At 36.7% G+C, this 24,413-nt stretch overlaps 1 protein-coding gene across 1 annotated transcript in view; it reads right to left on the reverse strand.

Moving 5' to 3' along the window:
* Positions 1 to 5,624: 5,624 nt before the first annotated feature.
* Positions 5,625 to 24,413, reverse strand: part of HSPA4 (heat shock protein family A (Hsp70) member 4) — a 35,683-nt gene continuing 16,894 nt past the window's right edge. The window contains exons 7-19 of the mRNA XM_088133719.1: positions 19,344 to 19,588; positions 17,691 to 17,767; positions 16,605 to 16,756; positions 14,510 to 14,616; positions 14,176 to 14,309; positions 12,146 to 12,327; positions 11,453 to 11,545; positions 11,011 to 11,163; positions 10,459 to 10,584; positions 9,591 to 9,698; positions 8,388 to 8,507; positions 8,131 to 8,292; positions 5,625 to 6,959 (exon numbers count right to left, since the gene is read on the reverse strand). Of these exons, the coding sequence (XP_087989845.1) occupies positions 6,753 to 6,959; positions 8,131 to 8,292; positions 8,388 to 8,507; positions 9,591 to 9,698; positions 10,459 to 10,584; positions 11,011 to 11,163; positions 11,453 to 11,545; positions 12,146 to 12,327; positions 14,176 to 14,309; positions 14,510 to 14,616; positions 16,605 to 16,756; positions 17,691 to 17,767; positions 19,344 to 19,588 (1,866 nt within the window). The 3' untranslated portion in view covers positions 5,625 to 6,752. The remainder of the gene's footprint in view (positions 6,960 to 8,130; positions 8,293 to 8,387; positions 8,508 to 9,590; positions 9,699 to 10,458; positions 10,585 to 11,010; positions 11,164 to 11,452; positions 11,546 to 12,145; positions 12,328 to 14,175; positions 14,310 to 14,509; positions 14,617 to 16,604; positions 16,757 to 17,690; positions 17,768 to 19,343; positions 19,589 to 24,413) is intronic.

Below are 24,413 nucleotides of genomic sequence, written 5' to 3' on the forward strand. Positions count from 1 at the left end.
TAAGTCTTTGTACAATTTAGAAGAATTGTTTTAGGTTGGTCTTGAATCAAACCTCATGTTGTGAAAAAGATGGTAGCAATTTTATTTATAGACTTACTCTGCATAATTTGAATCCCACTCCAATCCCTTTACAGCAAGTTTTATTTGTAGCAGACTGCTACATCTTTTGTTCCATCCAGAATATAGGACTTACCCTAACCCTTTGTATTTTTCTTCAGCAGACTTGTAAGCTACTAACTGTGAACTATCAATTTGATATTTATTTTTAACTTTGGATGTGCACCTTTTAAAATATAAAGTAAATTGGTTTCTTACTGTTTAGTCTTTTTTTAAAATAAAGTTTGATTTTGTTTATCTCTTGTGAGATTGGTCTGTCTCCCAAGGAAGGGCAAATCATCCTTTCACATTTTGCAGCTATCCAACCAAGAAGTTGCATTATAGTAACTATTCCACTTTTTCCTATTTTTACTTTTTAATTTTCAAAATGGTAGCGCAGTGTGTGAAACCCCTATTTCTCTCACATACCAGGGTTGGGGGAGGATGCCAGATGAAGCACCCCTGGGAATACCGTTGTTAGATAGCATCAGGAACTACCAGGCTCCTCCCCTAAAGCTAGAGGCAGAGCCAAGGTGTAAAGACACAAAGGAATGTGTGTGTGTGTGGGGGGGGGGTCAGGTTTCAGCCTTCCATCCTTTAGACTACAGCTGCCATTTAGAGACCATGTAGATTTTGATAGCCCAAATGTGGTAGCTGCATGCTTGCAGGATGATGTAAACCAATATTTTCAGCTAATACTATATGGTCTGAGATTAGCATATAGAATGAATTACAAACAAACTATACAGGAACTCTTCCCAATTGAGCATGTGGGTTTCATGCCTTTTAACTTCATAAATTATCTGGAGTTAAGGAATGAGCAGAGAGGAGGTTGCTGATAAAATCAAATAATGGAGGTTAAAGCAAAAAGTAGCAACTCATAGATGTCTGCTTGGTGGAACAAACAAGGTGCTGGTCACAGCTAGCAGTACTGACCAAGAAAGGATCTTGGGACGATGATAGCTTGATCAAATAGCAGTATAACTGCTGTTTTTAAAAAAAGTCCATGTTACAAGAAATCATTCAGTAAACTAAAACAATCCAGCAATAATATAATGCATGTATCATTCTATGGCATGACTGTCTGGTTTACTCCCCACAAAAAGAATATTGTAGAGCTTTTAAAATAGAAAAACAGCATCAAAACTTGTAAAGGGATTTGAAAATATCTCCTCTGATGAAAGTTTAGAGAAAGGTCAAGTTGAGCAGTACCCAACAGGGGTATATTATAATATGCAGAATCCTGTCTCAAATAATATTAGATCATACGTTTTCAGAAAATTGGGACCCACAGTCAAACAATGACATTCAATGGTCAGAGACAATTTGCAGAAAAAAACACATTGTGTGTTGTCAAACTCTGAAATTTGCTGTCTAAATTTACAGTGATGCACTGTTGAGTACCAGTTGTTGGGAAACATAGGTGGAGGGGTGCTATTTTGCTTATGCCAGTCATGGATTATTCCTGTGCATCTCGTTAGCTGCGGTGCAGTCCAGTCTAGAAAGGTTTTCCTTAGAAAGCATTATAAAATGTGAAAATATATAATGATAGGTGAATAGACTGAAGTTATTACAAAACAATTGAAAATGTGAAGAGCTTCAGAAAAACCAACGTTTTTAAAAATGTAAAGAAAACACACACACACAGAAAAACCAGTCTCAAGACAGAAAACTCCAGATAGAAGTCGTCCAGAGAGGCAACTGCATTCTTGAAGTATTTCTGATATAAACAAATGGCAGATGTGATCAAAGTGCTACATTGTGTCAAGACAAAGGCACTGTACCAGCAAAAGTCAAACAGTAAGTCAATTGATATTTGATGTATTAATTGTGTCTCGCATGTGTTAGAACCTGGACACTACTAGTCCCCAAACTTATAGCAAACCTGGATCCCATATTTCTCATGGCCAAGACCAACATGGCACACACACTGAGGGAACAACATATGGAGGCTTCCCTCCAAACACTGGTTGTTGCTTGCTGACAAGGGGAAGGGGATTAGCCTTACAATATGTACCCCGGTAGAACAATGCCTGATACTTACCATAGAAATGCTATCATCACCTCCCTGTTCCTGTTCATCCCACTCCTAACACCAAATTGTAGGAGAAATTTTTCCATAGAGTTCTTTAGTAATGGGGATCAGACATATTCTTCCACTGAAGCATAAATTATTATGGTACCAGAGGCAGCAGAAGCAAATCTAAAAGTGGGCAGGCATGCAACTTCTCTTTATAGGCTGATGCTAATTTTTTTATTTTTTATTTTTAAATCTGCGCTCAGTCGTTACCGACTCTGCAGTGACTGCTTGGACAAGTCCTTTTGCAGTTTTCAAGGCAAGGTGTTTCGGAAGTGGTTTGCCAGTGCCTCCTTCCTAGAGCAGAGCCCAGCTGGCGAGCGCAGGAGGTGGGGTTTCCGTTGCTTCACGCCCTTTTCGGGCACGTGCGTTTTTTCGTGCTTACCGGCAACTGCTCCCGACTCCTTTTTTGCAAGGCGCTGCCAGCATTTTTCCTCCCACCGGAGTGAGAGTCCCCATTTATCTACTCACATGAGTTTTCGAACTGTTGGGTTTACAGGAACTGGGGAGGAAACAGGAGCTCACCCTGCTAACGCGAAGGCTGGACTCGAACCGCTGAAGCGTCGACCACTTCTGGCCGGCAACTTTCAGCGTCATATACATTGCAGCTATATACATTGCAGCTTAATTTCCTATGTCCAAGAATTGCAATAAAAAATATGTCAAAAGGGAATGGCTATAGATGTGTATTTTAAATATACCTTTTTACAGGGAGTGGAAATTCCAAAGGATTTATGTGCCAATGGAACTTGAGAAAAATAAGTAATGGGATTCTTAACAAACAACCAAACATGCCAATAACATCATAAACAATAATCAAGAGGCATTTATGCTTTAGGGGGGAAATATTAAGAGTCAAGATCTTAACATTACATTTCATTAGACTCATGTGTATGGGTGCGGGTGTTTAGGAGGAACACAAGTTCTCTAGAACAGTAAAATGTTTCACAAGATGACTGATGAAATGAGATGATGAATGTAAGAAATAGAACTCTTGTAACAGGCTTCAAGGAATAGTTTGATGCCAAAGCTGCATCAAGAAACAATTATTTATATGTGTATTTTTAAGTGGAGCTTTAACAAGCCAGGACTAAAACATTCATAAGGAAGTGGAGTAGTTTTGGGAAACAGCAGCAGAAATCTGAAACTTGAGAAGATACATTTGGAATCAGTTGTACAGAGTTGAAGTATTTCTAACTTTGGTATCTAAATTAAACAGTTTACAGCAGCAATTTCAATATCCCCTTTTAAAGAATATTTTGTTTAACAAACTGATGAGGACTTTAAGCAGTTTAAATTTTTACCTCTAATTCTGTTAAGATGCCTTTCTGCTTTCTACATCGCAGTAGCAAATACAAGCACTAATTTCAGCAGCAGAGTTTTATTCATGAAGCTTTTACTCACATGACAGGATGAACATAAGGTAGAGTTTAGAATACACTTTTTCTTTTGAAAGAAATGTAATTCTTGGGATCTTTCCATTCTATTGAGTTAAAGTGCTGTCCACCTATCCTTGAGTTGGGAAGAAACAGGAATGACATTTGCTGTCCCTTGTGCCCATCTTGGGCCTGCCTCTTTTTCTTCTGTTGCCAGTCACTGCCTGTTACCTAATTTCTCTCCAAGGTGATGGTGACAAAGCTCAACTGATTTTATACACGCTGAGGTTGCTCTCAGATGCTGTAAGAATAAGGGAGAAAATCTTTAATGCCACTACATCTAAGAGTGATTAGCCTATCTTGCTTATAGGCTAGCATGACACGAATGCACCACCATGAAGACACAGAAAAGGTAAACATGTTATTGGGTGATTTTGAAATGTTTTTATATTTTATAAAATATAAAAAATTACAATATAATTTTATATTAATTTTATATTGTAAAAGGATTATTTGCCTGAAGAGTTTTAGTAGACTTTAAGTGTTTTTTTTTTAAAGTTTCTGCAGATACACCAGCTTTCCCCATTTATTGTTTTTGCAGCACACCATTTTTATGATCTGAACCCTCTTTGGCCTGTTGTTACAGTATCTTGCATGTATGTATGTGTACGCATGTGCGTATACACACACACACACGATAAAATAATACTGTAACAACAGGCAAGATATATATAAAGGCAAGATAAAATAATACATATTGATCAACTCAAGGCGGCAAAAATACGTAATACTCCTGCCACCTATTTTCTCCACCACCAACACCCTGCAAGGTGAGCTGGACTGAGAGAGATTGGCTCAAAGTCACCCAGCCAGTTTTCATCCCTAAGGGAGGCCCAGAACTCACATCTCCAAGTGTCCTTCTGTCTTTGCACCGCTGTTCATTTTGACTCCTTGGCCATATATTTGAATATCCTCAAAAAGAACCAATAATTTAATTCTAATATTAAGTAAAAAGGTTGATGCATAAGTAACATTCATTTATATCAGTGTTGTCCAAACTTGGCCACTTTGAGTGGACTTCAACTCCCAGAATTCCCCAGCCAGCATTGAAGTCCACTCATCTTAAAGTGGCCAAGTTTGCACAACACTGATTTATATTCATGTACTGCATATTAAAACAGCATGCAGCCTGATCTGTAGCACTTTGTAGTATTTCTTTCATCTTTCTTCCAGTGTCATTTAAAGAAAAACCGTGATCTTACTATGGCCAAAAGACTGATATTGCAACATTGGAAAGATAAATGTATGGCCCCATTTAGTCAATGGATTGAAGACCTGCTTGTGCTTGCCACTTGTGAGCGGATTGCCTGTAGACATAGACTTTGTGTGGACAAGTATAATGAAAGATGGGACTCATTTATACCAAATATAGGTCAAAAAAAGTCATATGCATGTATTGGAAATATATATGTATTTGAATAATATTTGCATTAGATAAATATATATAGATGTGTAACTATTTACTGTATAATGGTATACTAGTTTTTTTTTTTTGGTTCTTGTATTTTTGTCCCTTTTTTGTAATACCACCTTTCAATGTTTTCTTCCTTCTTCTCATGTATTATTTTTGTTTTTCCTTTGTTATTAATTAAAAAGCAATAAAAATTTTATTAAAAAAAAAGTAAAGCGGTGAAATATTTCCAAAGAAATAAAAGCTTATGTAACAATGGGATATATAAAGTTAAAGCTTTTATTTCATCAGAGGGCTTTCATTTGCCAGGAATAGACCAAACATGTAGAAAACAGCAATATTTGGAGATCTCAAATTATTTTTTAATCTTTTTTAAACACGTTAATAATTTTTGTCTCAGCTAAAACTTGAGGGTTTATAGTTGTACAATAATACTTTTTTCTTCTCTGAAATTCTAGAACACCGACAGTGCTATGAATTTCAAGTCTGTAAAACTAAGTTAAAAGCCATAACATTTAAACTATATAACCCTTGTGATTGTAGAACTTGGCTTTCAAGTCCAGTAATAAACACTTAATAGTTAACTTTAAAGCGGTGTCATTCATAAATGTTACCCATTTATTTTCCAATCTTAAGAGTTTGATGTAGTTCTCTTATAATCAACAGTTTAAAAACTCCAGTAGAATCCAGTGCATTTATTTCTTGTAATGTGTATGGAAGTTTTCATTTTGATTTCAACACATACAAGTTAATGACAATTATCAATACTAGAAGAAAACACAGCCAAAGTATAAATGAACACATGAACAAACTGCCAGATTTCTTCTTTAGTTGGAAGATAAAGTGATCATTTTCAAGTGTAGGAAAACAAATACTATCTTCAATGTTAGCTACTAATCAGAATAATCCAGAGGCAGCTAGCAGTATACCCTCTTTTTTCCCCTACAACTAAGCTAGAGACAGAAATTTACACAGCATTTCTTATAGCTGGGGAGAAATTTACGATGAGGATACATATTGGATCTAATAGCATGTTTTAGATAAACAAACGCTATTCTGCGTATCAGATAAACCATTTGATACAACACCTAGGACATAATGAATATTAATAGAGTGTGAACATGAACTGGGAAAAAAAACACTCCAGCTACTTCATTTCTTTACATGTAACCTGAATAAGTCATCTGAGCCATGTTGCCTTGCATCTCACATAACCATCAAATGGTACAATAAAAATGCATTAAACTTGCAGGTATAAAACATGCCATTATTGCTTCCATAATTGCAAAGGGATCACAATCTGGTGCCTTTATTATGCTCTTTTGTGTTAAAACCAGAGCTTTAAATACTTCTGGTAATCTTCCATCAACTGATGCTGCTACAATCCACAATAGTAATTTAATTGTAGATTTAAAAAAAAAAAAAACCCAAAATGTTCTAGTTGCTCTTACACTTTAAATAATGGGATTCACAGCAGGAATAAGATTAAACTAAAAGAACAGGTGTGCAAATATAATAGCTATCAAGGATTTCTAGCATCATATGGCAAAATATTGAACTTATCCAGCTGAAGATTTAACTAACCAAGAGTTTTGCTGCTCCCTACCAACTAACCCCATTCAAAAAGTGTACTGTGAGAAAATAATAGTTCTCAATTGGCTCCCATTTATATTCAGATCATAAAGTTGACAACATAAAGCTTTATTATAGTAATATAAAGAAGAACTGGAATTCAATCAATATCCATTTCTGGAAGTTTCTTTTCTGTAGATGTTTGGGCTGTTGAATCTGTACTCTGTTCAGCAGTCTGAGATCCCCTGGTGGCATCACCCTGGCCTTCTACTGGACCATTCTGTTCTGCTGGTTTTTGATCCTCTTTTGGCAGTTCCACTTTGGGTTTGGGTTTGGTGACAATAGGATTACAGATGTTTATCAGTTCCTGAAATGAAAGAGTTGGACAGCACTGAATCACAGAGTACATCAAGGCTGCTTTCCAAAGTGCACAAAAGTAACATCCGTATGACCTCATGATGGTCATTACACACGTAGAAAACATGCTGAAAGAAATTTATAATTATGGAGACAAGCATCATTATGCTAGTACAAAACGCTGCATTTTAACTCTTCCAGTAAGTTTTTTTTTCACATTTTAACTGAATAGAATACATTCAAATATCCAGCACAACATAATACATCTTCATCACATTCCACCACAAAATTTAACTTGAGGAACTGTCTAATCATAAAGCTTATTTCTTAAAAAAAAATTCCCAAAATTTTGAAACTTGAACACATATTTCAGCAAATGTGAACAAAATGTCTCTTTCTGGTTATTGCTCCTCCTTCAAGGCTTTGAACATTAATGTGACATCCACGATACTATTAACTGGGCTAAATGCCAACAATGTAAAATGTTAAGATATAATTATTTTAGTAAAGCTGAAAGAATTTTCTTTGGCAACCACATATATATATTTATCTAGGTTCCTATCCAAATACGTCTCTTACCCTTCATTCAATTCAAAACTGTTTCAACTGTTTCTCTTTCTAGTAAGATTTTATAGGTCTTAAAACATCCGTTTATGTTCTCAAGAATAAGTAAAAAATTCTCACAATGTGAAGGAGGGCAGTTAGCTAAATCTAAATCTAACTGTGCAGGTTTGTAAGAACAATTTACTTGAAATCACACTATAATGTGTAATCTAATTGTTGCTCTATCTCTGCCTTAGGATAGATGCAGAATCTTTGCAGAAATTTGATATAATCCCTTTTCTTTCCATGCTAATAATTGTACTCTTCTCTCTTGATAATAAAACCAAAGATGCACTATTAGGGAGTTGGGTAGGCAAGCACTATTTTTTGTAAATGTCCACTCCCTAATTTGCTGAGTTTTTCAAAACAAAAGGACTACTTTAAAGTATAATTTCAAATATGGTAACCCCAACCTCCTTTTTCCAAGATGTGTATAAACCACTTTTATTAATTCTTGGCTTAAAGGATTTAAATCAAACAATTTTTGCCAGCCTGAGATAATTTTATCTGTAACGTCTATAGAAAAAAGTCTGAAATAAATAATACCACCAGACCAGTAAGTTCAAAGACTTATTTACTTTAGTTTTTGCTTCAATTTCCTTTGCTGTAATAACAGGGTCCAAAGTAAGACTTCGCTTGTGCTGAAGATTAAGCTTGTTGTTCATCCATTCCATTGCCTCATTTGTACTCTTCTCCACTTTAGCCATTTCTGCAAGGTCTAAGTGGTCATATTGCTCATCCTAGTGGAAGGAAAAATCCTTACAATTTACTACTGAAAAAAGAATCTAGATCTTTGAAATCTATTTTGAAAGTTAAGAAAGATATAAAAAGACACCTTTTCTTTAAATGCATGAACAGCTTTCATATATTGTTGGACCTGTTTTCCAAGCTCTTCAAAAGCTTTTGGTCTTTCTTCAGATTCTTGAAATCGGGCCTGAATAGGCTGTCCCACAGCCTGAATTAGAGAAAAATGTACCAAGACAGTTAATACCTTGTGAAATGAATGATGCTCATGTTAAAAACTGCCTAAAGCTGCTGAAAGTATTTCAAATTAAGCATGCTAAAACTTGTGGCCCTTCAAAGTCTTGGGTATAGCCTCTAGTCTCTCTCCAAAAGGCATTGCCAAATGGTAACTGTAATATGCCATAAGTGAAGACCATTAAATAAACAAGTAGTAATATTAACAAGTGCCCTCTGGAATTAACAGTGAGATTAAAAAAAACAAACTCAACACATAATTTTAACTAACAAATCAAATCTAGTTTTGCTCCTAGCCTCACCTGTTTTTGAAGTATGACTTGTAGCATATCTAAGACCAAGTACAACTCTCAACCCAGACTAGGCTGTGCGTGCCTGTGCTATGAAAACTGAAGCGCTGCACTAAAGGCAGCTCCCATGTTTATTAACATGCACTATAAAAAAACCTCAAAGCAATGATAGGTACATGAAAGTAGGCGGGTTTCTCTAAGATGACCAACTAATATGCATCTTTACTAAACTTAAAACTTCAGATGTATCAGTGATATTTCTCAACAATACGTACAGCATGTTGTGTGACTGCAATCTATGATTGCTTCATACAGCTAAGTCATAGTTTAACCATGTTTTGTTGAATATGCCACAATAGCTAAAACTGTATGTATAACACTCTAATATACTGTATAAAGGATAATGGCTTAGTTCACAGAACACTTAATGAAAACCAAACAAATTTTGGCTTACTCATATTGTGTGAACCTGGCCAGCATATTCCAATGTTTCCTAACATGAACATAACACATATAACACATGAACATCCTTTTTAAAGGAAGATGCTTTGCTAAACTACCTAGTTTAGAAATGTTCAAACACTGTCTAAAGAAGCCTAAAGGCAGAACACCACATATGACGTTATCATGAAAAAAGGAAACATAGCTATATGCTATCAGGATCATGTGGATGAGTTTTATTTCAATTTTTTTCTTTTTTTTATTTGTTGCTCAATAAATAGAAAATCTTTACAGCTAAAGAAAATCTGGTGGTTCTCAGGACCACTTACTTTCAGTTCAACAAGTTTATCGATATAAACTTGTTTTGGTTGATCTTCACCCTCTTCATACAGCCAGTTCTCTGTGTCTTCCAACTTCAAAGTGAAGCTATTACGATCCTAGAAATAATTCAAATAAATTAAAGGGTTATTCTTCAGTGAAGAATGGTTCTGACACAACTGTACTGAAATGAATTTCCAGCTTCCTAATTCTGAGAATCAAATGTACTGTCAAGTTATATACTGTTAGTATAGGTAGTCCTCAGTTAATGACCATCATTGGGACCAGGAACTCCATCACTAAGCGAAGTGGTCGTAAAGTGAAAAACCACATGACCATGCTGACTTATGATGGCAGTTCTGTCAGGGAAAGCCATAAAAGGCTGATCAGGTAACCACAGGACGCTGTGACCATCATACTGTAATCACGCGCCAATGGCCAAGAGCCTGAATTCGCAATCACGTGACTGCGGGGACACTGTGACAGCTGCAACTTCTAGGACTGGCTTTGTCTCCTTGTTCAGTGCTGCTGTAACTTCAAACAGTTGCTAAACAAGCGGTTGCTAAGCAAGGACTATCTGTACTGTAAATATTTGTGGAATAAAAAAGGGATCAGTGGGTCAAGGGTATCAAGAGATTTGGAAGTGGGCAGAAATAGAAAAAATAACGAATTTGTTAAAAGGATGTAGCTGCATATTTTGTAGAAGTGTAAAACTCTGGTTTAGATTGCCTAAAAATGTACTACCTCACTAAATTAAGTACTTCTGTGAAAATGCTTCAAAATTTAGTCAGAGGAGCTATTCATTAACAACACTGATACCAGATTATTCTGAGCAGATCTAGTCTTATTTTTCCTAGTTGCACATCATTAAATACCTACCTCATCACTCACAAATTTTTCATACACGCCACAGAGCTTGTCTCTCATTTCATAAACATACTCCTCCACTGCATTCTTGGCATCATTCCGTTCCTTCTCCAGTTTATCCTGCATGATCATTTTACCCTGCAGGGAATATAAGACAGTTAGAGTGTACAATCCAATCCAGTCCTCTCACCTTAAGCATCCTCCATGGAATCAAGCTTGACTTCTGATAAAGTCAGAGATCTCTAAGCAGTTTCTTGACAACACCACAGAACTAGTGGCTACTGCCTTCTTCCAAAATGTCTTTCAATTTTCCAGTTTGGCCTATGCCCTGGTATTCCCTGTTAGCATCTCATGCAAACACTGCTTAGCTTCTGAGCTGGGACATATGCCCAAACAAGTCAGCCCATTACCACTTCTGAGACAAGCACCTAAATATCAGCCACTGATAGTTCATCACCCCCTCCTTTACTACAGGGGTGACAGAGTGAGATTACAAGGCTACATTGCAGCTTTTGCTTTCTCTTCAGGCCCAAATCCCTTGTTAATTGTTTTAAACTGACTTACCTCATTCTCAATAAACAGGTTCAACATATCCTTTCCTATCTGCCACACCAAATGATTCTCAATTGGAAGATCAACCGTTGTTGTCTTTACTTTAGCTTTCTTAGCTTGAGGAGGCTGGTCTGTTTTCTTTTCTTTTGATCCAGCCTGAGATGTCTACATTAAAATAGAATTAAAATACAATTCAGGACAGAAATATGTAACAAATTCTGGTTTTTAGGCTATTCAATTTCATGAACAGTCCTGCTCTAAATTGTCCCATTAACTTAACTGGGACATATGCCCTAAGAAACATGTTCTGAAAAAAGTATCAAATTAATTTACAAATAGCCTGATTAATAATTTTTTCTTAGCTTGTCATTAAAACAATAAAGTAACCTGCCATTTTCTTTCTATTATTCAACTAATTTTAGAGCTATGTTTTATTTCTAGATATCACTTTTACCTCCATCTCCTCAGACTCAGCCTTGTTTTCAGCCTGTGCTTGCTGCTGCTGTTCCTCATTTTTCTGTTGCTCTTCCTGGTCTACTTGCATCTTCTGAAATTAGAAAGCAAGGTGTTGGATGTACACAAAACCCCCATGTTATTGAATATGATCAACTGAAAGTCCTGCTCTAAGTTCAACACCACCCACCCACCCACCCCCAACAACATATCAGTATCAATCACTGAGGGGATTGTTGTAACACTGAATTTCAGATACCAAAAGGATCTCAGCTGTTTTGGCACCATTCCATCTGTCTCTTTCACCACTTTACAGCTTAGAGGGAAAACACATTATTATGATGATTTTATTCAAGGCACATGACTGACAGAAGCCCACTTGCAGAGATTGCTAAGGAACCCCTTATATTAATGCCATATACAGTACACTCCAGCTCTTATGTGTTTACTCTCATGAATCTAAGTTCTTTATAGCAGCTATTTAGAAGAAGACATTCTGCATACAAGTAAGTGGACACTGTGAATGGTCAGCAAAATCAATGCACCTTGTGGCTGCAGTTTTTATATAACCTTGTAACACTTAGGCTTGGATCTGCAAAACTCTGTATTTGGAAGTTTGATGATAAAGGGAGCTTTTATCAGAACTGAATTGTTGTTAAATTAGCAACAATATATGGCAAAACAACAACTTTACCTCTTCATCTTTTGTATGTTGATCTGTTTCCATGGGCTCTTCACTGTCCTCTGATTTATGAACCTCCACAAGTGATGCACTTGAAACACTGAAAATGCCGTGGATGTTTACTCTGACTTTAACTTTCACTTTTGAACTGGATCCATCCTTTTGTGGTACTACTTTCTGAACTAAAAATTGAGCTAAATAGGAAATATAAAATATTTTCATTAAAGTAAAATTAAATTTGAATTGCTTACAGAAAATGGTTTAAACATATACTGTTTCCATTATTTCCCTTATTATGTTTTTCTTACAACATAGTACAAAATTTGCTGATTTAAAAGAAGATCATGGAATTTGCCAAACACATAAAACCAAAGATACTACACCAGCAAATATTTTATTTTCCTTTATTGATTTAAATTATTTTATTGATTTTACTAAAAATTTATCCTGCGTTATCACTATTTAAAACAATCAAAATGGGATTTTAAATTATTATAGCCTATTTAAAATAAACTAAACAGTATATTATTTAAAACAATTGCTATACAATCTTTAATCATCATATCTTTAAAACTGTAAAACAGATACAGGCTGATTGTTTCAGTTTCTTAGAGGTACAACTCTGTTTGTTTAAAGGTAAATCGGTTCCCTCCTCAATTATTTTAGTTTTATATTTATTTATATATCCAATTTGTCACCGCTGATCTTGTAAAGAGCGACTCTGGGCAGTTTACAGAAAAGGTAAAATCTATTAAAATACAACATAAAAACACTTTTAAATAAATAATACATAAATTCCAAGAAATGATGGAATTGGTGAGTAGCTCGGGGAATGTCATCAGGGTGCCAGCCACCCCCAGGATCAATTAGAGCTCTTATCACCCCACGCAAGCTGGCAGAGCCAGGTCTTTAGTCCTTTCCAGAAAGCTGGAAGGGTGGGGGCCTGCCGCACCTCTGGGGGAGAATATTCCAGAGGGCGGAGGCAACGGCAGAGAAGGCTCTCCTCCTGAGTCAGCCAACAGTCTCTCACTGATGGGGTCCATAACATGCCTTCTCTGCCTAACCAGATGGGACAGGTTGATGTGATGGGGGTGAGACGGTCCCTCAGGTAGCCTGGACCCATGCCATGTAGGACTTTAAAGGTAATAACCACACTTTGAATTGGACCTGGAAGCAAAAGAATTATACATTCTTCTCTTGGGTCTCTGGCTGTTCTAGGTAACAGAAAGTAAGGAAGGGCAAGTAAACTAAATTTGAAGGCCTTCTCTGTCTAGGATATTTGTCTAATCCAGTGGTTAAGTGCCAAGAAGAAGGGTTTCATTCAAATGAGGGTAACATTTCCACTGATACCGAGTCATTCCACCATGCATTCCACAGCTCAAGTACAGTTGCAGGCAGAAGGATCGAGGTTCCCAGTCTCCTTAATACTGTAGTGAACTATTTTTAATTGTGGGGACACTGCCATCTTAAGACTTGGATGGGACAATCCACTCCATGGGTGTGAAAGCAGATCTCTCACTTAATTCTTTCCTCTGGGAAAAACCTGTTAGATTCCTCTCCTATTGTACAGAATTTGCCAGTTTATGCCCACCTCCACTGGTTAAATGGGTCATTCCCCTTGACACATTCTTCCATTCAAAACCCCCATCTCACCTAGTTTATCTTTCATTCTTTCTCCACCTCTCTGAAATTTGCCCATTTATCTGCCTTAATCAATGTTCATGCCCAGTTGTGCCTTTCCTTCCCAGCCTTGCTATGAATACTAGTTTTCTTGCTATCTAGATTTGCAGCATGCACTGCTGTCCTTCTAAGTTTGCCATGGACTAAGAGGGATTTATGATAGGTCTCAGCAATCTCATACAAAACTGATAAAACACTATTGCTTACAATCTTAGGATCTAGTCTTTGTCTTACATTTTAGTGTGCATTTTAACACTAACATAAGATTTCATTACAAAATAACTGACAGCTACGTTCTCAGATTATGACACATAAATACCCAGAAACAAACAAACAAATAATATCTTTCTTATGCCACATACCTATGGCAGAGTTTGGGTACGGCAATTCTTTCGGAGAACAATAATAAGCTTCCAAAGTAAAGGGTTCCTTTCTGTAAAATGTAAGGACTTTGGAGAATGGTGCAGCATGATTCTTTGGAAATACTTCACAGTCACTGTAGAAAAGAATACATCCTTGTTCACTCAAGCAGTTTTGGAAGCACAGAAAAAACTTGCACTACAAAAATTATGTTAATGGTTCAAATATATTGAAAGTTGTTGTTAATGATATAAACAGTTTAGTGTTTATGGAGTTTCATATGCATATTCATATAACAGGATACAAAAATCAGCTTTGTCAGGAGTTCCGTTTTACCTTATCCCTTCTTCTGCTGGGGAGTTCCATTTTAAAGAAATGGGATATGGCACCAAATCTGTGATAGAAAATTCTCTCACTTTAAAAGCTGGGGATAGAATAGCACACTGTAAGAAACAAAATATTAAGTTAAGTTCTGCAGTATCAAATTGTCAATCATGTATAACACCAAAAGACTGATGGGTTTCTGTATATTATTAAAGTTAAGGTTTGAACTTCAAAAACTCTTGTTTATTCAAGTAATATATAGTCAGACTCTGGATATAAGGAATAGGCAAGTGCAGCGCCTTATCATTTTTGTTTGTCTCATCTCTTTGCACTTGCCAGACTTCATCTCATCTGACTATAATTTAATTTTTAAAAAGTAAATGCTATGAAAACATGATTCAGTTATAAATGGAAAAGTTTAGCTCCTCGCTGCCTCAATTGGTTGCCACATACATGCAGAATCATGCACTACCCTTTTGTCTTTTGCGGCCACACAAATATAAAAAATGGCCATTTTCAATTGGAAACAGGCTACAATTGCTTTTACTCAAGAAACTGGCTTTGGGTAACTCTAGTAATTTAATTAGGGATGAACAAATTATCCAGCCTTGTTTACTAAACATAATGGGGAACTGCAAATACTTGAAAATATATGCTATTTCCTTTATGTGGCAAAGAGAAGGCAGGCAAGAGTGCCACTGGCTTATTTTGCAAGGTCATGAGTTCCACTTGTATTAAAAAAGGTTAACGTTAACACATCACTAAAATATAGCTTTGAAAGAATAAAAGGCCGCAAGTAATAAAAGCTATAACTAAAAACTATAATCAGATACAGAAAAGTCTTGATCTGTTTATTTAAAAGATTTATGAAGCCACCCTTCGCCCAATCTGTGATTCTTGGCAGTGCATTATATAAATAAATAAATACAGTACCAAACCAGAACTACAAAATCAAAGAATAATCAAGACCTAACCAAGACTGGCAATTAAAACATACACACACATCACAAAACAGGCTCATCTACCATGTCGGCCCACTGCATGGGAGAAAAGCCAGGTCTTCACAGCTCTGTAGAAGGCCAATAGGTTCAGGGCCATCCAAACCTTGGGGAGGGGAGCTTGTTCTAAAGGACAGGCGCAGCAACTATTAATTGGATCCACAGCTTTCCACCTTCTTTCAGAAGAAGGAAATCTTTGAATTCATCTCATTTTTAAGCATCATCAGAATCTATACCAAGTATGATGTAATACACATCTTTTGGGCCTAGAGTCTCTCAAGCCAAGTATGGATCTCTTTAAAAAGAACACTCCAGAGCTCAGCTGAATTTAGTTAAAATAACTGATCATGAAATTTTAGATGCCATCCACAAATCCTACATAATAGCAGTTATCTTAAATTTAGATTAAAGAAGCAATTTGTTATAAGAATAATCTATTATTATTAAATATGGTAAAGTGGCAACCAAGTCAAGTTGTATCTTACAAGTAGGGATGAGCAGCATTTCAGATCTGAGGTTGAAAATGTGCTTTGGAGTGGGCATGGGCATGCTTACTATCCTCCTCAGTACCTTCTTAAAGCCATATCTTTTCCTAGCCTTGCACAGCAGCCACTGAAGTTAAGAAGGACCAATAACACATTCATGCCTGCTCCAAAGCACCTTCTCAGCTTCAGACTGGAAGTGCTGCACATCCCTATTGCCAAATATGCTGAGCGTACAGAAAACAGAATCCAAACTAAAATTTTAGGGCACAATTTCTCTTTCCTCTGGAGCTCATCACATATTTGAAAGGGAGACTCCAAAGCATGATAGATGTTTGGGTAGGCAGGGATTGCAAAGGGGTGGAAAGGAGTATAAAGCTACACTGTACAAACACCAGTTCATGCAAGTGTTTTCAGTTTTGGACTACATAAATTTGCCATTTAAAAAACTCATTTGACTACTGTGTAGCAATATGCAAAAATGCATTTCCTAACACTCAACATTCCTTTCCAATTCAGTCATAATATTTATTTGTATCTCCTTTGAAACTAAAAGCAAATGTTAATGTTGAATTAAAAGCTACATTTTTAGAAGAAAACATTTTTTTAACATACTAATATTCTTACCTGCAACGCACAGCCTCGGGTGACAGCTTCATCCGCATTCAAAGTTGTACTGAGTTCTTTACCAAAAAATTTACTGACCCGCTCTTTTACAGCAGGTATTCTTGTAGTCCCTCCTACTATTTCTACTGCATAGATATCCTCCTTCTTTAATTCTGTGAAGAAAATAGCACATTAGAATCATTCTAAGTTTAAATTCATTTGCATTAGCAGAATCCACAGGTTTCAATATATACTACAATGCATTTTAAGCAATGGAAGTATAGTCAGTGTCCCTTCCACCAGAAAGACCATTAAACCACCTTTCTTTTTAAACAGATCTTTGGTGTTGATTGGATGATGCTGAATAATTATTTTTTAATATATTATTTTGAGGAGTTGTTTACTGGGGAGGGGAATATTTTGGGGGGATGGTTGATGTTATATATACACATTAGAGTCCTATAATTGGGCAACTTAAAAAAAAAGTCAACAAATACATGAATAATAATGAAATAGTATTTTCTAGCCCTGAAAACTTCCAGTTAAATTTCCAGTCAAAGAACATAGCCCTTACAAATAACAGGGTTGTGTACCAGAAGTGTTGTGTACGCAGAATGTTCTACATTTAGGATTCTAGTTTTAAGAAAACAGAAAGGTATTTGTAGCCTGGAATCAATCTAATGCATGAATACATTTAATAATATTTACAATATAAACTTTATACAATATAAATTGTATAAAGATACAATTGTGCTCTGTGGAGAATTGTGATACCCCAAAATAATATTTTTATTTGTTAGATTTACATGCTGTTTTTTTCCTGAAGCTTAGGGCAAACATACTTAGTACTCCTTTAATTTTATCCTCAACCTTGTGAAGTTAATTGGGTGGAGTGATAGAAAGTAACCAAAGTCACCCAGTGAACTTTGTGATTGAACTTGAACCTCCCCAGTCCTAGCTTCTATATCACCCAGGTTCTCTACTATTAGTAATGCTCCTTTTATCCAACAGTTTCAATATATAAACTGCTTTACCATTTACTTTATTCTTTTTGCAGTTATATTTATAATTCTATACTGTATTCCAAACAGCAAAATGTATACTTACTAGCTTGTTCTAAAACACTGCGAAGAGGTGGTTCTATTCTGGCCAAAAGATCATCACACATCTCTAAGAATTTACCTCTATGGGTGGAAATGGGAAATTATTTTTATGAAAAAACAAAAAGTATAAAGTTAGTGGCAGTCTCTTAAATAATCTCCTGAGTTGGCAAAATTCACAAAGTTGCATTTAGTTAGTTAAGTTTTGATAACAAACAAAAATTTAAATAGTTCAATCTTTTATAAATGCTGCATTCCTCAGCTCTTTTTTGTTTAGGTAAGATGCCAAGTTCTTTATTTCACTCCCACCACGTCCATGAAAACAGATTTCTATAACAGTGTGCCACAAACAAATTGAGTTTCTTCATATTGAGAGACTAAGTATTCCTATCCTCCTCATTCCAAACTTATTTATTCACAGACAGAGCACAAATCAAGGATTAAATATACAGCAAAGGTATATATATTAAAACAGAATTGTAGTCATGGGTTTTGAATTAATGACTAAAACATTTTGTATTATATTTCGGGATGTGCTATTGCAATAGTACAGCATTTGTATTACTGTAGATTTATTTTAAAAAATGTACAGTTATAAACACAATGACAATTATTTCAGTTGGGATGCATAAGCTGCTTTCCCTGAATTAAAGGTTGTCTTTCCACCCACCACCTATCCCAAAGAGGACAAACTAAGCTGAATTTAAATTAAAAAATTATGTATTATACAATTATTCTTTTTGCATTTAATACTCTTCCCTTTTTCATGTTAAAACTGTAATTTGGCAGCAAATTGGAGATCACATCTACACCTACACATCACTCCAAGATGACAGCAGCAACACTCCTAATTAATTCATATATCAAACTCTCACATCCAGCTTTGGAGAAAGAACTGAGGGAGGCAAAAGCAACTGTAATAGAAATTGTTAATAATTTTCCAACATATTTGACCATCATGAAAAGCATTAAAATAAGTAATGACAACTCCACTATTCCCAATATCTACAATTATAACATGGACCTCACCTTGCTGGTTAGGGTAAGTGTAAGCTATCAGAAATATCCTCTAGCTGAGCTATGTATAATGGGACGGAAAAATACTTTAATTTTAACATACAACTCTCCACTTTTCCATACTCTTCACTACAGGTGGTCCTCATTTAACAACCACTCATTCAGCAACCGTTTGAACTTACAATGATGTTGAATGAGTGGTAGTTATGACCTGTTCTCGTACTTACAGCCATCGCAGTGTCCCACAGTCACACAATTGCAATTTGTGACCTTCCCTGCCAGCTTCCAAAAAAAAACCAATGGGGAAGCTGGCAGGAAGTCACAAGTTGTAGTCAAGTGAGGTCCTTGCTTAATGATCTGAATAGTCCTTGCTTAACAAGAGCAACCGCCAGAACTGATGTGGCTAACCAGCGCAGTCACGTGGTTTTTCGACTTACAACCACATCACTTAATGACGGAGTTTCCAGTCCCAATTAGCATTGTTAAGTGACGACTATCTGTACCATTTAGCCAATCAATTACAGCAAAAGATGTAAACAAGGGAGTGTGCTCACATACTTAAAAACAGTGATAAAAAGGTTTTTAAAAGTTCATTACTGTTTTAGCATAAAGTAAAAGTAATAGGTATATTAACTTGAGGTACCTGTTCATAGTCCCAGAGACATCAATATCATTCATGAAGCATTCTATATTCATTGGCAGATCAGAGGCATTTGCACTCATCAGTTTCTTCAGCTTCTCACATTCCTGAGATAATCTTAACAGGGCCCGAATTTTGGACTTTATGTCTAGTTTGTATTTTTTCCCAAATTCTTCACAAAAATAATTTACTAATACTTCATCAAATTTCCTGCCACCAAGCATTGTGTCAAATGCTGTTGCAAGTACCTTCACAATAAAAACAAAACACATCTCTATTAAACAGATGCCAAGTTATTAATCAGCTGATTAATCCAAGTACCCATACTGAAACCAGTTTAGTGTCACATGACTTAGCAAACTTCAGCAGGCATGTTTATGCACAAACTTTTATGAGTGTAAGCAAAGTAATCACTGATATATACTCAATCCTACCGAGACATCAGTAAGGAGACACTTCCAAGTTGAAAGAAAAGTTACCAGAATGTGAGAATTGGTGTACCAGACTATCTACCTTTAATGTTCTTCGAAACTGTCAATTACAGAATCATTTATGCAGAGAGAATGCCTTTCCATAACATACAACACTGCAGTTATACTTAGCAAATTATTCAAACAGAGGCACATGGCTGTGGTATGACCTGGTATATTCATAGCTTCCTGCGTTATCTAAATGTGAATTAATGGCTACCTTGTAGTTAAGCAGTCATTAACCTGCCTGGAGAATGAAGTGGATTTACTCCAGTTTCCTTTCCACTTACTCCATTCTAATGGGCATGCAGAGCTTCTTTAAAACAAAGCAACTGGGGGAAGGACTAGCCACCTCCATCCTGCACAGAGCCATTCTGATCTTTCATTATTAGCATGAGCTACCATCAGTTACTCTCAGTTTTTGTCATCTGCTCTTGTCACTTTTCCAGAGGGAATAAACAGAGTCAAGGTCAACTTCAAATCCCTCAGCTAAACCTCCAATTTGTTGTCTGATTTTGTTTTAATATCATGCATTAAATAAAACCTTGATGAGTGTCTACACTGAATGCCTGAAATGTGGCCCACGCATTTAGCAATTGGAAAAGAAATGTGAATTTTACATTGTTCATGGTATATGTCACAATATTGGAGAATGTTTTTGGTGTGCCAATTTTCAACTTCTGCAGTACAGCAAACTTAAAACACATTGTACTCTATAGTAATTGTCTTTTTCACCATATCTATTTTCACTTCTGATCAATCTTTCACATCAGCAGAAATGTGATTACAAGTGTGATTCAGGGGTGACAATTTCAGAATGTTTGCATATGTATATATCATATTCTGAATTTGTTCATTACAAAAAACAATATTGTTTTGTAATGTTGGTATTTCAAATGAAACCCACTCTTTCAATTCACCATCTGGGAATCTATCTTCCAGATGGTTATATACAGTGGGGCAAAAAAGTATTTAGTCAGCCACCAATTGTGCAAGTTCTCCCACTCAGAAAGATGAGAGAGGCCTGTAATTTTCATCATAGGTATACCTCAACTATGAGAGACAAAATGGGGGAAAAAATCCAGAAAATCACATTGTCTGATTTTTAAAGAATTTATTTGCAAATCATGGTGGAAAATAAGTATTTGGTCAATATCAAAAGTCCATCTCAATACTTTGTTATATATCCTTTGTTGGCAATGACAGAGGTCAAACGTTTTCTGTAAGTCTTCACAAGGTTTTCACACACTGTTGCTGGTATTTTGGCCCATTCCTCCATGCAGATCTCCTCTAGAGCAGTGATGTTTTGGGGCTGTCGCTGGGCAACACGGACTTTCAACTCCCTCCAAAGGTTTTCCATGGGGTTGAGATCTGGAGACTGCCTAGGCCACTCCAGGACCTTGAAATGCTTCTTACAAAGCCACTCCTTCGTTGCCCGGGCAGTGTGTTTGGGATCATTGTCATGCTGAAAGACCCAGCCACGTTTCATCTTCAATGCCCTTGCTGATGGAAGGAGGTGTTCACTCAAAATCTCACGATACATGGCCCCATTCATTCTTTCCTTTACACGGATCAGTCGTCCTGGTCCCTTTGCAGAAAAACAGCCCCAAAGCATGATGTTTCCACCCCCATGCTTCACAATAGGTATGGTGTTCTTTGGATGCAACTCAGCATTCTCTCTCCTCCAAACACAACGAGTTGAGTTTAGACCAAAACATTCTACTTTGGTTTCCTCTGACCGTATGACATTCTCCCAATCCTCTTCTGGATCATCCAAATGCTCTCTAGCAAACTTCAGACGGGCCCGGACATGTACTGGCTTAAGCAGGGGGACACGTATGGCACTACAGGATTTGAGTCCCTGGCAGTGTAGTGTGTTACTGATGGTAGCCTTTGTTACTTTGGTCCCAGCTCTCTGCAGGTCATTCACTAGGTCCCCCCCATGTGGTTCTGGGATTTTTGCTCATCATTCTTGTGATCATTTTGACCCCACAGGGTGAGATCTTGCATGGAGCCCCAGATCAAGGGAGATTATCAGTGGTCTTGTATGTCTTCCATTTTCTAATTATTGCTCCCACAGTTGATTTCTTCACACCAAGCTGCTTGCCTATTGCAGATTCAGTCTTCCCAGCCTGGTGCAGGTCTACAATTTTGTTTCTGGTGTCCTTCGACAACTCTTTAGTCTTGGCCATAGTGGAGTTTGGAGTGTGACTGTTTGAGGTTGTGGACAGGTGTCTTTTATACTGATAACAAGGTCAAACAGGTGCCATTACTACAGGTAACGAGTGGAGGACAGAGGAGCCTCTTAAAGAAGTAGTTACAGGTCTGTGAGAGCCAGACATCTTGCTTGTTTGTAGGTGACCAAATACTTATTTTCCACCATGATCTGCAAATAAATTCTTTAAAAATCAGACAATGTGATTTTCTGGATTTTTTTCCCCATTTTGTCTCTCATAGTTGAGGAATACCTATGATGAAAATTACAGGCCTCTCTCATCTTTTTGAGTGGGAGAACTTGCACAATTGGTGGCTGACTAAATACTTTTTTGCCCCACTGTACTCGCTCAACAAACCACAGAACAGCACCATTATTTACTTCAGTCCCAATACTGGCAATAATTGTTTTCACTTCAGGGTAAAAGTGAGCAACGTGTTCCAAATATTGTGCTCTAGCTTCTCTATCTAGGCCTTAGCAAACCTGAAAGCCTCAAGAGATATAATGAAGCTCTGTTGAAAAAAACAGCACATTTCAACCAAAACATCATTTACAACTGCAGCAGAAACACAGTACTGTGGATTCTGCAACATTTCAAAACAGTACTTGACTGAAGGATCATTTCCATCCCCAACCTCATTTGACAAATACTGGACTAGTGTTTCATAATTTTTACCTAAGCCTTTCATTGCAAACTGTTTTCACATCCATCTAAACTCATTCTACAATTTGGACCATTTCTCTTTACTGATGACCTGCTGAATATAATATACTATATAATGTGCAAAGGAGGTTTCTATATCTTTATCAGAGACACATTTTTTCCATCCATCATTGAGCCTAGATCTTTCTGGTAAGCTATGCAGTGTTGTTTTGTGAGATGTGGACTTTCTTTCTTCAGCAATGCTGCAACACCTCTGTTTTTCCCACATCTCATACTGATAAGATGCATTGTCCCAGCAAACACTGTTTTGGAACTTGGTTTTAGAGGAATGAAACTTGATATATCAAATCAACGTTTTACTAACTGAAAAGTTGTTACTTTCATTCACAATTAATGTGTGATAAGAAGCATTGTGTACCTCATTCATCACATTTGGCAAAATGATATTGTTAATGCATTCAACAAATTCAAATGCCTAATTTTTGCTGCACCAGCTTTCTGGAAGTATAATGTATTTTGCCATGTGATCATGGATATTTTTGAACAGGCTCTCTGTTGAAGAATTAAAGAATTCATGGAAATGGCAAGTAGAACACTGTCAATCAAGATCTTGTTCCCCTTGACTTTGTTGCCACTCACTAAACTCTAATCTAGATTTCCTATTATGATTTGATTCCATTATTAAATGATTTATTCTATTGCCTTGTTGAATTCTTTGTAACTTGTGCAGTCCCTCCAGATGAACTTTTTTTTATTGAGATGTCTCTTTATATAGTCAATCTTCCATGAATTTCATGTCTTTCAATCAGCAAAATCACAAATAACTTGGCTTCAATTCCTGACAGGCATTATACTATCTTTAGCGTAAGGAAATATGTTTAGCTGTATATGCTGCAAGCTTCCAGAGTCCCCCCCCCTCAGTCTCAGTTTCAACTAATTCGCTTAGCCATAATACCATAAAACTTTGTGTGGCTTTAAGTTTCTTAATATCTTAAGAAAGATATTAAGATTTTCCTGATTGAAAGACATGATATTCATGGAAAATTGACTACCTAAAGAGATTTCTCAATCAGAAATTCCATTTGGAGGGCTGCACAAGTTACAAAGAATTCAACAAGGCAGTAGAATAAATCATTTAATAATGGAATCAAATCCTAATTGGAAATCTAATATGATTTTTTTCCATCAACTGTTTTACTGTACATTTTGGAATCCTGACAGGGTCAAACTTATACTACTAATCTGCTGCAGTATTGGCTTTGGCCCATCTCCTGGGTAAAAAGTATCTCCACCCTTACCCTCATCTTTTCTTTCCTTCTGCCTCTCCATCCCTCCTTCAGATGGTCTGGCTTCGGCCTGGCTCCTGAGCAACAAGCTTGGCCTTTCTCTCTCTCCTCTTTGCTTCCCCTTTTCTTCTTGCTATCCCACCCTCTTCCGCCTGGAGCTCAGCAGAAGGTTGATGGCCTTCCACCTAGCTTGCAAGGGTTGGGTGAGAAGCCCTCCTCCCCATCTCTCCCCACTTTCTCTCTCTCTTTTCCATTTCTGTTAGCATATCATCTCAGTAAGCAGGAGACTGTACTCATGTGCTGCAGTGATAGTTGCTGTGGGGCCACGTAGGTACACAGTTTAGAGAGAACACAGTTTATAATGCAGCATGCAATAACATTTATGCACCTGGCAACCTGCCTAAAATATAGACACAGAGAACACGGGTACAGTTACAT

Source organism: Python bivittatus, unplaced genomic scaffold (assembly GCF_059951505.1).
Source record: "Python bivittatus isolate LINGU-HERP-01145 unplaced genomic scaffold, Pbiv_v1 ctg000080_np1212, whole genome shotgun sequence".
Lineage (NCBI taxonomy): Eukaryota > Metazoa > Chordata > Lepidosauria > Squamata > Pythonidae > Python > Python bivittatus.